At 36.7% G+C, this 13681-nt stretch overlaps 1 protein-coding gene and 1 long non-coding RNA gene across 2 annotated transcripts; one reads left to right on the forward strand and one right to left on the reverse strand.

Moving 5' to 3' along the window:
- Window positions 1-1456: 1456 nt before the first annotated feature.
- Window positions 1457-3656, reverse strand: LOC127154053 (uncharacterized). Its single transcript, XM_051095443.1, has 5 exons — window positions 3015-3656; window positions 2605-2931; window positions 2369-2527; window positions 2201-2295; window positions 1457-2045 (listed from the first exon to the last, which is right to left on the reverse strand). The coding sequence occupies exons 1-5, from the start codon at window positions 3061-3063 to the stop codon at window positions 1947-1949; spliced, it is 729 nt and encodes a 242-aa protein (XP_050951400.1). The 5' UTR covers window positions 3064-3656; the 3' UTR covers window positions 1457-1946.
- A 2721-nt stretch (window positions 3657-6377) lies between these two features.
- On the forward strand, window positions 6378-10802 carry LOC127154058 (uncharacterized). The gene is made up of 5 exons (XR_007825398.1): window positions 6378-6570; window positions 6701-6951; window positions 9224-9261; window positions 9333-9680; window positions 9777-10802. It is a non-coding gene; the product is annotated as an uncharacterized LOC127154058 (long non-coding RNA).
- The last annotated feature ends 2879 nt before the right edge of the window (window positions 10803-13681 follow it).

Consider the following 13681-nt stretch of genomic DNA (forward strand, 5'->3'; position numbering starts at 1 on the left):
GGAAACCACCCCATAGTACATTTTTGCCGTTTCTAATTAGAATCTTAGAATAACTAAATTATACATATTATTTGTATGATATATAGTCTTTCATTCATTTTTTATCACTTTTACCTTTTTAGGGTTCCCTTAGGCATTTATTCACATGCGCTCTTCAAAAGCGGCGCTTATAGAGGACGTGCAAACATACATAGATTAAAAAGCATTTCTATTTAGATTGAATGTAAAATATAGATTGCACTGTATGTTAGCTTGCTAATTGTGCCCAAGAGCAGAATTTATTTAAGCCCATATGTCTTAGTGGTGCGCGGGGCACAAACTAACGCGGGCTATCTGTTATTTATCAGTTTAGATTAATGCTTGGCAAGCCAGCAGAAAACACTGAGCAATTTTATATTCCAGTCGCGCTGATGGGGAAATTATGTAACTTTACATAAGACAAGAATTAAGGGTGTATTCACACCTGTTTTGTTTGGTTTGATTGAAGTGAACTCCCCCTTGGTCTTTTGGGCAGGTGTGACTACAGCCTACAGACCTTAGCACACATGTGGTTTTGTTTACAATTTCTGATTCACTTACAAAAAGAGCAGTGTGAAAGCAAACTGCACCCAAATAAATAAGTAAATAAATAATCAACACTGTATTTGGTCCGGACCAAAGTAAGTAAACTAGCAGACTTTGCTGGTGTGAAAACACTCTCAGAAAATAGATGACTAGATGATGTCTCCTAGAGGTCAGTTATGGTACTACATTTTGGTAGAAGGATTAAACTTTCCAAAAGGCTTAATAAAATGGCCAAAATGGCCAAACACTTTTAGTTGTCTTTTGGCATTCAAAAAGGCCAAAATGTGGTTAGAGATCAGTCTGACTTCCTGTAAGTGGTGTTGTTTCTTTGTGTGTGTGTGTGTGTGTGTGTGTGTGTGTACTTGTTTTTGCTACATTGCTACAGGATAGTAAAACCTGAAATTTTTGACATTGTGGGGACTGGCCTGTGGTCCCCACAATGTTAAAAAATGATTAAAAATAGTAAATGATGTTTATCTGAAAGTGTAACGATGCAAACATGTTTTCTGTGAGGGCTAGATTTAGGGTAAGGGTTGGGTTAGGGGATAGACAATATCGTGCGGTCAGTATAAAATCTATAGAAGTCTATGGAAAGTCCCCACAATTCACAAAAACAAACATGTGTGTGTGCAGGACAGCAACATGAGTATTTTAGCAGCTTTATTTCTGACTTTTTACATGCCATTTATGTTGGGCATTGTTTGCTTGTTTGTGTGCACAGGAAGTGAAAGTTCATTGCATCTCCTAAAAGATCATCAACATCAAATCTCTGCATGCAAACCTTTGACTCTCCTTAGCAGAAATGTTTCCAGTGTGGTTTAGCACAAGTTAAGTGTTAAGTTAAGTTCAGTACTTAAAACCTCAGTTCCACTTAAGAAAAAATGACTCATACGGTCCCATCTTTGTCTAGACAGGTGGTTCACCCTTGAACAGAGTGAACATCTAAGTATACCTCAAATTGAAAAAGAATGGCAGTGCAGACAACAGGGTTTTAGCAGTTTTATAGAATGATTGTTGTTTCTACATGATTGTTTACATTTCTACATATATAAACACTATCTATATATCTATAAAACTAAAAAAGTTTCATACAGTTAAAGGTTAAACCAATTGGCTTCGCAGTTCACTGGTGATCAGGTGACCATGTGTGGAAAACTTTACTGAGCTTGTCTGGCCAAGGCCAACCACAATGCCTATATTTGATCTGCAAAGAAGCGTTTGGCTAGCCATCATCTAGTAGGTGGATAATTCCATTGCTTGTTTATAAAAAAAGCGAGAGAGTAGTTCATTTCTGATGTCTATTTCTTATTTTTTTTATTCATTAAATATATATTATGAAATTTTATATTTACAGCAAAAGTAAGCAACCTGCTGATATAATGTCAAGAAGAAGCTTTTCTCTTTATGATTTGGGCTGCAGGAGAAAAGCACCGGTTTTGTTCAAAGTCTTCATGCATCTGAGAGAAGACCACCTCAGTATTCTAAAAGAGCAACAAGGCAAACAGTATTAACATTTACAAATTTCTGAAAAAAAAATCTGTTTTATGATACAAACAGTGATAAGGAATGAAATAATCTTAGAAGCAATGAATAGTTCAATAAATGAACATTGAAAAAAAGGTTTTGCTTAATTTACTGTTGTCTTTGGCTCTTTAAGTTGTTTGCGAAGAGTCTGCTCTAAATCTGCTTCTTGGTTTTTTAACTTTTCTCTGGAGTAGCAACATACACAACCTACAAGAGAAGGGAACTATTGTCATATTTTAGAGATAGATTACATGAGATTATATTAATAAACAGAACTCACCAATAACCACAAAGACCAGAACACCATGCATTAGACCAGATATGATGATAATAATCATCCATGGTCTCTGAATCTGGTCAGTATAATTCACCGCTGTATGATTCTGCTCAATATACTTCACCACAGTGTGATTCTGACACTCAGGTAATTTAGTTTGTTCTGTAAAAAGTAGCCATGCATTCAAAAAACTAAAGCATTGTACATCCATAAGGCCTGATTACGATATAGTCACTCACCAATGATGTGAAGTCTGGTGCCGCTGCTGAATTTTGGAGGTGCCTCTGTGCTCATGCAGTAATAAACACCTAAGTCATCAGTAGTGACATTTCTTATGACTAGATGATGTTTAGGTTGCACTGCATATTTAAATCTGAAACGTGGATCGTAGTAAAAAGGAGTTGGTGAAGTTGAAAATAACCGCAATATCATAACCGGAGGATTTGGTAGCTTCAGTAGCATCCAATAAATCTCTTTTTCTTCTAGATCACAGTTTATGGACACATTGTGTCCCAAATTTGTTAGTTCTGTTAACGTTTCTACAGCTTGACACCATACTAGTAGACCTGCAATAATAACAAAATAAAATAAAACACATACACACATAAAAATAAGATAAATCAATCAAGTTACTCGATGATATACTTACAGATAAGATGCTGGATGATCTTTGTGATTTTTCTGCAACTAAAATACATTGAGATGATGAAATCTGGTTGCTTTCAAACAGGCTTTCAGATGAACAAACAGGCTTTTTAGATTCAGAGCTTTGAAACCCTGAAGAGGGCGATTCTCTACCAACCACTGAGGAAGGAAGTCACACGTACATACCGTACCTAAGAAATGCTTTTAAAGAAACAGATCACCCAAAAATTAAAATGGTCATCCAAGATGTAGCTGCTATCTATGTCTGAACAGATTTGGAGAAATGTAGAATTTCATCAATTGTTCATTTCATCAATGGATCCACTGCAGTGAATGGGTGCCGTCAGAATGAGAGTCTGAACAGCTGATAAAAACATCACAATAATCCAGTAGATCAATTAACATCTTGTAAAGCAAAAAGCTGTGTGTTTGTAATAAACAAATCCATCATTAAAGTGTTTAAACCATCACTTTTGGCCAAAATAATAGTGCATCATCCAAAAAAATGCTTCCTCCAGTGAAAAGTCACTTCCAAATTGTCCTCTCACATCAAAATGGACTGTTTTCATCATAATTTATTTAAAAAATGTTAATATTACAAGTCCTTCAAGGCAAAATGATTGATTTGAGAGAGGAATAGATACGATCGCAGTCTCCGTCTGCCTAAAAGCTCAGTCTGCTTGTGCGTAAATTCAAAAAATGCCACCAGAAGAAGCACTACGTCAGCCTTGGTTGTGAAATGCCATTGGCTCTTGTGTGTCTCATGACCAATTGCATCATTCTAATGTTCGGGAGTATCTGAGATGTGTGCGTGTCAACGGAGTGGGATCATTTTCAGCTATTATACCTTATGTTTTACTCTCTTCTTCGCTTTAAGATATCATATGGCTTCAGAAGACTCTGAATGCAAAACGACTTATTTGTAATGCTTTTATACAGCTTGTTTATTGTCAGTTTCTGCAATAAATACCTGTGACTGTACTTACATTTGTTTGTTGTGTGTTTTATATTGTTCAGAAGTGGGTACGTTTAGGGTACATTGTAAAAAATAAAAAACACAATTTGTTGAGTCAGCTTAAAATAATTTGTTACCCTGCTGCCTTAAAATGTTAAGTTCAGTCAGCTAAAATAAGTTTAGTCAACTTGAAATGTTAAGTTGTACTAAGTAACAACTTAGATATTTGTGTTTGCTAAACTTAACAGATGGGTAAGTAACCCAGCTGCCTTAAAATTTTAAGTTGATTCAACTCAAATATCTAAGTTGTCATTTAGTATAATTTAACATTTCAATTTGAATAAACTTTTTTTAGTTGACTGAACTTAAAATTTTAAGGCAGCCAGGTTACAAATTATTTTAAGTTGACTCAACAAATTGTTTTTTACAGTGTAGGGGTGGGGTTAGTTGCTCCAATGAAAGTATAAATTTACATAAAAATATGATTTTTTTTTTTTTTTTTTTTACAAACGCATGCAAACAATTAAAATAAGGCAAACAAATCAATGGAGGTGCCTACACATTCAAACATGATGTTAAAGGCGTACCTTGAGCGTCAAAAAGCGACACCAAAGGGTCCTGACCAAGTGTCAATATGTGAGGAGTTGGGAGTGAGAACGTGTTGATTTATCATGTGCTGTTTGAATTTTACCACAGGAATTGAGGCTGGTGCACTTCTCCCTCTTTGTCTCTCTTCATTAAAATCTAGCCTTTATGAAACTTGCCTTTCCACAAAGTAGCAGAAGTCCTACTAGTATTCGCTTTCAACTCTTTCCACTTTCCACTTCATCAATAACACCACATTTTCTCATACACAGTGTCAAGGAGTTTCGTCATGTAAATAACTGACTGACTAGTCAGGTAAACACTGACAGCGATTTACTGTAGCGCACCTATTATACCCCTTTTTACAAAATGTAATGTAAGTCTCAGATGTCCCCAGAATGTGGGATCAGTTCAGATCAGTATAATTTTCAGATCAAGATACCCCACAGATCATTTATTGTATCATTTTGTAAATGCCTACCTTCTACTTTCAGTCTGTACAATAATATATAAATTTCCTCTAGCAGATCTTCTCTATCGCTTTTTGTGGACATTATGCCACTCATCTACTAATCGGAAGTACGTATTTAAAGAAAATTCTGCCTACCATCGTAGGTGTAACATCGCCTCCTAGTGGCTTGGCTACAAGTATTTTTCTGTAATTTATAAATGTGGTACTGTTCTGTAGGTTTTTACAGTAGAGTGCTGCTGATTTCTAACAGTGCAGTTTGGTGATTAAACTCGGTTCCCCTCATGGATTACATTCCCACATGAGAAGTAGGTATGCTAACAAGGAAACAAAAGACCACAGTCTCAGTTTCCAGTGCACCTCTCGAGGTCAGAGCAGTGAAGTTCATCTGCATTCAGGCATTCATGCATGTTTTGTCTGTGAAAGCTTTTATTGGCTGCATGTTTTGTATGAATGCATGGGTTTGATTTGTTTGTTTTTATGTTCCATATTCTCCACTTTCAACTGACCCAGCTTTTCGTTACCTTATTATTTGCTCTCCCTGGTGAAAAAACCAGCATGTGCTGTTTCGGTGCTGGTTTAAGCTGGTCCTTAGCTGGTTTATGCTGGTCCTTTCCTGGTTGATGCTGGTCCTTGACCAGCAACATGACCAGCATAAACCAGCAAAGGACCAGCTTAAACCAGTACCAAAACATACCTAACCAGCATATGCTGTTTTTTTCACCAGGGCTATACTTGCTCACTCTTACCCAACTTGTTTGCTCTCCTTTTTTATCCTCCCTGTCATTCTGGCTCTTTGTTAATTCCTTTGTTGAATTGTTGTCCAATGTTCCAATTGTTTGTTGCCTTTGCGTTTGGCCTGTTCTTGCCCTGCTCTGCCCAGTTGCCAATTTGTTTTTGAAAATTAATAAAAGCCTTGTTTCCTTAACAAAGTCTTTGAGTTTCTGTATTGTTTTGAAGATCTTTTTAATCTGAATTCCATAAATTGATTTGAAGCTCATTCTTAAATTCTTAAATACTCTTCAGTGTTTATTCTTCATAGTTTTTCAGCCATGTCAGCTTTTACAGAAGTCTCTGTGAAATTTAGTTGCATTGTGTTTTAATCTGTGACAAGGAAACAGTTTTACTCCAAGTATGATAAATGGCTAAAGCACATTTATTTACCATATAAGGGTCCTTAAAGCTAAGCTTACCATACCAATACAATCTCAAAACCTAAACCCAAAACCTTATCTTCATGTTTCATATATGGTTCATCTCACTTTCTCTCTCTCTTCCTCATGCTGACTTCCTGAATACACTGATACTGTACCGTTTGTTCTCTACTTTTATCACACTACTAATACACACACCCACACACTCACTTCCACATTTACATATCCAGATGGGAAAATTGTGTTACCTAGCCCCCGATGGTTAGCTGTGATCAGGTGTTTGCCTGCTCCTCCTGTGACACTGGATAAGTTCTGTTTCACCATACCTGTTTAGTCTGTCATGATTTTCAGCAGCAGTCAACATTACACAGAGAAGATGAGAAAGAGGCAAGTCAAGGTATTTTTGTTGTTCTTCATCTATGTTTATGATGGTGATAAAAAAATGATTATGTTTCAAAATTTATTGAAAATTCACACTGATAAACTGTATTAAGTTCCTTCTTTTACTTTCCTTTTCTTTTCTTTAGGAGAAACGGGAAAAACTGGATACTCCTAAAATAGAAATTCTGAATTGCTGTGATTCACCCCGTGATTCAAAAAACCTGAATGACAGGATGACCGAAAGATCTTGGCATCTCAAGGCAGGATTTCGCCTGAGGGAAAGGACTACAGTATATCCTAAACTTGAAACAAACAATATTTTATCTTATAAATGTATCAAGAAGGATGTATTTCATCTTCACAAGTCAATCACAGGACACAAAGTTCTTTATTAAAGGTACGTAAAATGTTTGTCAGAACACTATTTCTATTCAGTCGTATTCACAAAACTGAAGGCATGAAAAACTATAGGTTAATGATAGCAAAACAAATCATATTTATAGTAGGGTGACCATATGCCCTCTTTTTCCGTGGATGTGCCCTGGCCATAATTTCTAAATTGCCTAAAACGTCCAGGTTTTGGCTTTGTGTACCTATTGGCATGCTCACTACAGTCCTAATATGTGACCCTGGACCACAAAACCAGTCATAAGTGAAAATGTCTCGAAATTGAGATTTATACATCATCTGAAAGCTGAATAAATAAGCTTTGTTAGGAAAGGACAATATTTGGCCGTGAACTATGTGAAAATCTGGAATCTGATGTTGCAAAAAATCTAAATATTGAGAAAATCATCTTTTAAGTCGTCCAAATGAAGTTCATAGCAATGCATATTACTAATCAAAAATTAAGTTTTGATATATTTACGGTGGGAAATTTACAAAATATCTTCATGGAACATGATCTGTACTTAATATCCTAATGATTTTTGACATAAAAGAAAAATCGATAAATTTGACCAGTCCAATGTATTTTTGGCTATTGCTATAAATATACCAGTGGAACATAAGACTGGTTTTGTGGTCCAGGGTCGCATATTTGCATTTTCTGTAGATCCCACTTTCTCACACACAGTGATTGGTTGATTGCAGTATGTACAATGCCTGCACCATCAAACTACTCAAAGCCAAAACCCACACATTTTAGAAAATTTAGAAGTCCGGGCTATAATGTCCAGGGGGGGAAAATTACATATTATAACTCTAATTCAAGTCAGCCAAAACATCTTAAATTAGCTAATACTTCTGTCTAGCAACCTGAATATGTACATGCATGTGCATGCGCATGAGCATTAAAAAGAACACATGTGGAGTATTAGCCATCATGGATGCTGCATGGTAACACCTTGTTAGTTAATTTGATAATAAACTGTTTTAATTTTTTTTATTGAAAATTTGAGTGGTCACTTTTAAAAATGTAAATACCATGGGACACAGGTATGTTTTTATGGAAATTTGAGGCATACATTTTAGATCGTCGAAGACGGATGGTATCGTTAACCTAGCATGCAAGCTAACATTTTTGTAAAACATATTTATTCCCTGTTAAAAGCAGCATTATTTATATTAATTACAAATAAATATGAGATTAATATCTCATAACAGATTGTTTCACCATATTTCAGAAAAGTGATTGAACAGGAGCTCAAGCTTGTTTATTTCCATCTAGCATCTAGACAAGTTAGGTTAGAGTGAGAATGGCTTATTTTAGGTGTGTTGATTAAATAAATAGCCACTTTTTGTTAGAAATAAACAACATTCTGCAAAGATTTGTATTTTTAATGCAATGGTAAATATTAGATTAGGGAACACTGTTCACTATTATGTGGTTGCTTAGTAGCATGCATATTACTAGCATATAATAGTTGTTTGTTACTTATAGCACAAATTAATACCTTATTCTGCATGAACATATTTTAGATCCCTGTACCTAATAAATGAACATACCTACAGCAGCTACATTACTTACTGTCAATATGCAGCAAATGAACAGTTTATTGAAGGAAAACTATAAGAATGTGAGTTCTATAATCTAAATTATTAACTGTTCTGATTAAGAGAAATTTGAAGTAAATAGCTCATTTTGGGTTTCATGTTGGTTCCATTAACAAATGCTAGACAAAGTATGTAAATTGTAATGTTACATTTTAATTTAATTCAAATGTGACCCTGGACCACAAAACCAGTTTTAAGTAGCACAGGTATATTTGTAGCAATACCAAAAATATATTGTATAGGTCAAAATAAATCATTAGGATATTAAGTAGAGATCATTTTCCATGAAGATATTTTGTACATTTTTTTGATTATAGTAACATGCATTGCTAAGAACTTTGTTTGGACAACTTTAAAGATGATTTTCTCAATATTTTGATATATTTTGCACCCTCAGGTTCCAGATTTTCAAATAGTTGTATTTTGGCCAAATATTATCCTGTCCTAATAAAACCATCAGTGGAAGGCTTATTTATTCAGTTGTATACTTCTAAAACCCTTATCAACCCTTATGTCTGGTTTTGTGGTCCAGGGTCACAAATGTGGTGCTGTAAATGAAATAACGTGTTGATTGTGAATACTAGAGAAGGTGTGGGGGAAGATATCTGTCAAAATTGTTGAGGTATGAGAGCTAACAGACGCAAAATGTATGTTTTTATCTTCTCTTTCTACAGTTGGTACATCATCTCTGTGCTTCTGCTGTATTTCACAGGTGAGAAGTTCAACATTTTAAATTAAATTCAAGTCACACACAGAATGATAAACGTGTTTGCTCTTTTTTAGGTTCTTTCTCTGCTCCTGTGAGAGTCACAGTTGAGGGTTTTGTTGGAGACTCAGCTGTCTTCTCTTGCTCTATTCCTGAAAGTGAGATTCAAGACAAAATAGAAGAATTCAGTGCACACTTGAGAGACGATGAAGAGAAGAGCGTTTGTGACATCACTGGGGCCAACAGAACATGTGCAGATCAAGCTTCAGAGTACAAGAACAGAGTTGAAACTTTCCTTGAGGATCAAAAGAAGGGCAACTTCACTTTCAAACTCAACGCTCTTCAAAAAACTGATGCAAGGAAGTACCACTGTCACATCACAGGACCATCTCAGAATCACACCATCACAGAGCTTCTTGTCAAAGGTGTGTTCAATGAAAAGTATAATTTATTATTTACAGTTCTGAATTACTTTGTTGGTGACTTATTTTACACTTTGCCATTGTTGTTTTTGCCTCCAGATAAACCAGGGGGAAGAGGGAACCATCCAGAGCTAACCAGATCTTTCTTTATTGGCATACCACTTTCTATATTCGTAGCATTTGTGGTGTAATATTTTATTAATTTTTTTTTATTACACTACAGGACATTTTGTCATGGTTCATGGATCTATGTACGCATTTCTGCGTCTGTGTTTGTGTTGTGCTCCTTGTGCTCATCAGCGTTGCCTAGTTACCACAGCTGACGAGCTACCCAGAGTGCTCACAGGTGTAGCTCATTTGCTCTGCCTATATCTGACTGGCGTTTCTGTGGAGTGTTGTCAGATCATTGTGCTTATGTCCTGTCCTGTCCTGTCCTGTCCTGTCTTGCTTTGACATAAACTTTAACGCATTTACTAGTTGGACTTTTTCAAAACTAAAATTCCTGACTAAAATGTGTGAAATCGAGTGCAACATTTTGAAATATCATACGTAACTTTTCAATGCATCTGTAAGGCGTCAGGAATGTTTTATGTTTCATAAACATATTGACATAGAAGTAGGGCTAATGTTTAGACGATATAAAAGTAATGTTTAAGAATGCTTAGACCAGTCTTTACTGTTGAATACTCTGTCTGCAAATATCTAATCAAATGTGTATGTGCTTAATAGTAATTTAGTTTCTCAGATGTGTTTTTTGTACTGTATAATAATAAATACAAAGCATGTGTGCATATGATAGCTATAAAATCACATGGGCAATATTAGTAATTGCTAATGTAACAATATTGCTCAAGGCCTATCAACAGGTTTTTTGTTTTGTTTTAGTTGTTTGTGATCTGATACCAGCACAACAGATGAATCCTGCCAACTTTTTCTCTGAGAGCGCTGTACCAGATCTTCAACTACACTGATTTTCTGTTGGTAACACAAGTTCCTTGACTACTGATGATGAGTTTTGCAAGCACTTAAATATCAGGTATGATATACTTGTGTTACTTGTTGAACAGAATTCAGAAAATAGTTTTCAGGAATTACACAATATCTGTTCACATCTTTGTGGTTAGATGAGTGTGCTTAACAATGTGTAATGTATGTTTATATTATACTGTGTTGTAAATAAAATACAGATAACCTAAAACCCCAATCTCTGAATCTTCTCACATTGTTTCTAACCTGACAGTCACAGACTCATTGATGGGCCATTAGGGGAGGGCCTTTTGTCTCTCAGGTGTGAATCACTAAATATTCAGTGCCCATTGTCACTCCCTCGCATATTCCCTTTGATCACAAAACACGTCTTAAGCCGGGCTCACACTGCAGGATTTTTTGTCCGATTTTGCCCCGATTTTACCCTCCCGAGAATCGGAGCAAAAATCTTGTTGAGCACCTCGATCGGTCCAGATGTTCGGCACGGATTATCTGGTAATATGAGACGTTCACAGATCGAATCTTACACCTCCGGATCTGCTCTCACACAAATCGCAGCCGCCCCAATCGTATCCAACATGTTTGATGTTCAGGATTTTAAATCAGGATGATCACAACTATGATTATGTCAGTACTTTCACAACAGCCAATGCGCGACCGCAAAACAGCTGCTGTACGGTCCACTGGATAGTGGAGATGGAGGAAACGGCTTCTTATTTTTTTGTAGTAAAGCCAGGCTCACACTACAGAATTTTTTAAAATCCTAACCGATTATGAAATTTGGTTGCAGCGCACACATAAGGAGAATCTTTGCAGATTATCTTCCCTAAAATCTCGAACATCCACACACTACAAGATATTATTAAGATTATCATGACGGAAGGAGCGCCTCACGTGATCTTACGCAACAGATCGTCATTTCATTTTTTTTTTTTAATTCATTTTGGTTATTTGGATGTCTTGTTATAATTGTATGTGTTTTGTTGTAGCTTATGATTTAAAAAAATACAATAAAAAATGTTTACAACTGTTATATGCTTTAACTGTTTTATATCTATAGATTTTACTTTAGGCAGGTCGTGATTTGAGAAGGCAAAACTGATTAAGCATAGTCTATGATCAACTCACTGTCTGCCGCTGACCGCTTGGTCGTTAATTAAAAAAAAAAAAATACATATATATATATATATATATGTTACGGATCTGGTCGGTGTGCTGCGGACCGCTCACCACCGGATGTCGCTCTTACCTTGTTCTCTCACATGGACTGTTGCACTACACCCCGGACTACATCTCCCAGCGTCCACCGCACTGATTGCGCCATACACCTGTGGCCAATCAGGCGTTCTATAAAAGCCCCGGACTTTCATGTTCTGGTCATGGAGCATTGTAGTTTTCATTGTGTTGTAATCCTGTGTTTCCTAGTTCCTAGCTCCTGTGTTTAGCGTTTCTGCCTGGCCTTCTCGTTTCGTCTGTCTCGCTGCCTGCCTTTCTGGACTCTAGCTTGTTGTAAGGATTACTCTTCTGTTTCACGTCTTGGATTATGTCCGCCGGTAATCGACCCACGCCAGCCTCACGTACTACTCTTAAGCCTCACTCTAATATACCTGTTTGCAATTGTGCCGACCCTGCCTGTTTTCGACTATGTCGCTGCCTCATGTTGTAAATAAAAGCTTGCAGATGGATCCGCTCGCCTCTCGTTTCACTCCCTCTGTTACAATATATATATTTAACGAACAAAAAATGCTCTAATCGTTTTTCTAAATTAACTTAATAAAAAAAAGAAACGAAATATAATCACTTTGCCATTACATACAAAACTGAACTATTTTAATTGCTAAAACTGTTTCGGGAGAAGGGGAAAAAAGATGGGCTCGGTCCAGACTCCGGTGGTATGTTTTCAACATATTAAGCAGACAGTGTTACTACAAAAACGTAAGATGCAGATTACTCCATTTCCACTATCCAATGGACCGTACAGCAGCTGTTTTGCGGTGCAGAACCTGATTTTACCAAGTACGACATGTTCCTGGATCAACATCTTTGTTGACCCTGGAACAACATTGTGATTAACCAATCAGATAAAAAAAAAAAACACTTTATAGTTTTTGTGTAGTTTAGGTTTACAATCAGTGTTTGGTGCTTGTACATTAGTGTCATTCATCTATCATTTCCTCTGATTTTAGGGATTACTCATAGGTAAGTTTAGGTTTAGGTGTAGGGATGTGGTCAAGATTAAATTTTTGGATTAAAATGTTGTTCCAGGGTCAACAAAATATGTTGAGCCAGGAACACATCTAACTTAGCAAAATCATGGTGGCGCATTGGCTGTTGTGAAAGTACTGACGTAATCATAGCTGTCATCATCCCGATTTAAAATCCTGAATATCAAACATGTTTGATATGATTGGGGCGGCCCCCGATTTGTGTGAGAGCAGAACCGGAGGTGCAAGATTTGATCTGTGAACGTCTCCAACAAGACCATCAGGTGAGCCACGGCGGAGCATACAGTACGGGATGCCATGGTGGATCAGGGAGCTCGGGGAGCCATGGCGGAGCATACAGTCCATAGCGCCATGGCGGGTCAGGGAGCTCAGGAAGCCACGGCCGAGCACACAGTCTATTGAGACGTTTAGGAATTTTACCGTAGTATTGACAGTAAGACACATACCCTTATTACTGGCACTATTACGCAGACACCTAATGGTGCAGAAATGGGGTCCCTTCCCGTTTATAACAGGTTTAATAAAATGATACATGCTACAAAATAGCGTTGTAAATACTCGCTTACATTGCTCAATGCTGTCATTTCCTTTAAACAATAATTGACAAAGATACGTAATTGGTGACTTTTCCTCGCCTACACCAAGTCTTTTTGAACAAACAATTTATAGTAGCTGTTTTCAAGGCACTTAGGGAACCTCAACTTTCCAGAGAACTTTTCTGAGAAATCGCAGAGTTTCCGTGAGTGCAATCTGTATAAACATGACGCCTACATGTAAAGCGTAAACCCCTCG

The sequence above is a fragment of the Labeo rohita genome, chromosome 22 (genome assembly GCF_022985175.1).
Source record: "Labeo rohita strain BAU-BD-2019 chromosome 22, IGBB_LRoh.1.0, whole genome shotgun sequence".
NCBI lineage: Eukaryota > Metazoa > Chordata > Actinopteri > Cypriniformes > Cyprinidae > Labeo > Labeo rohita.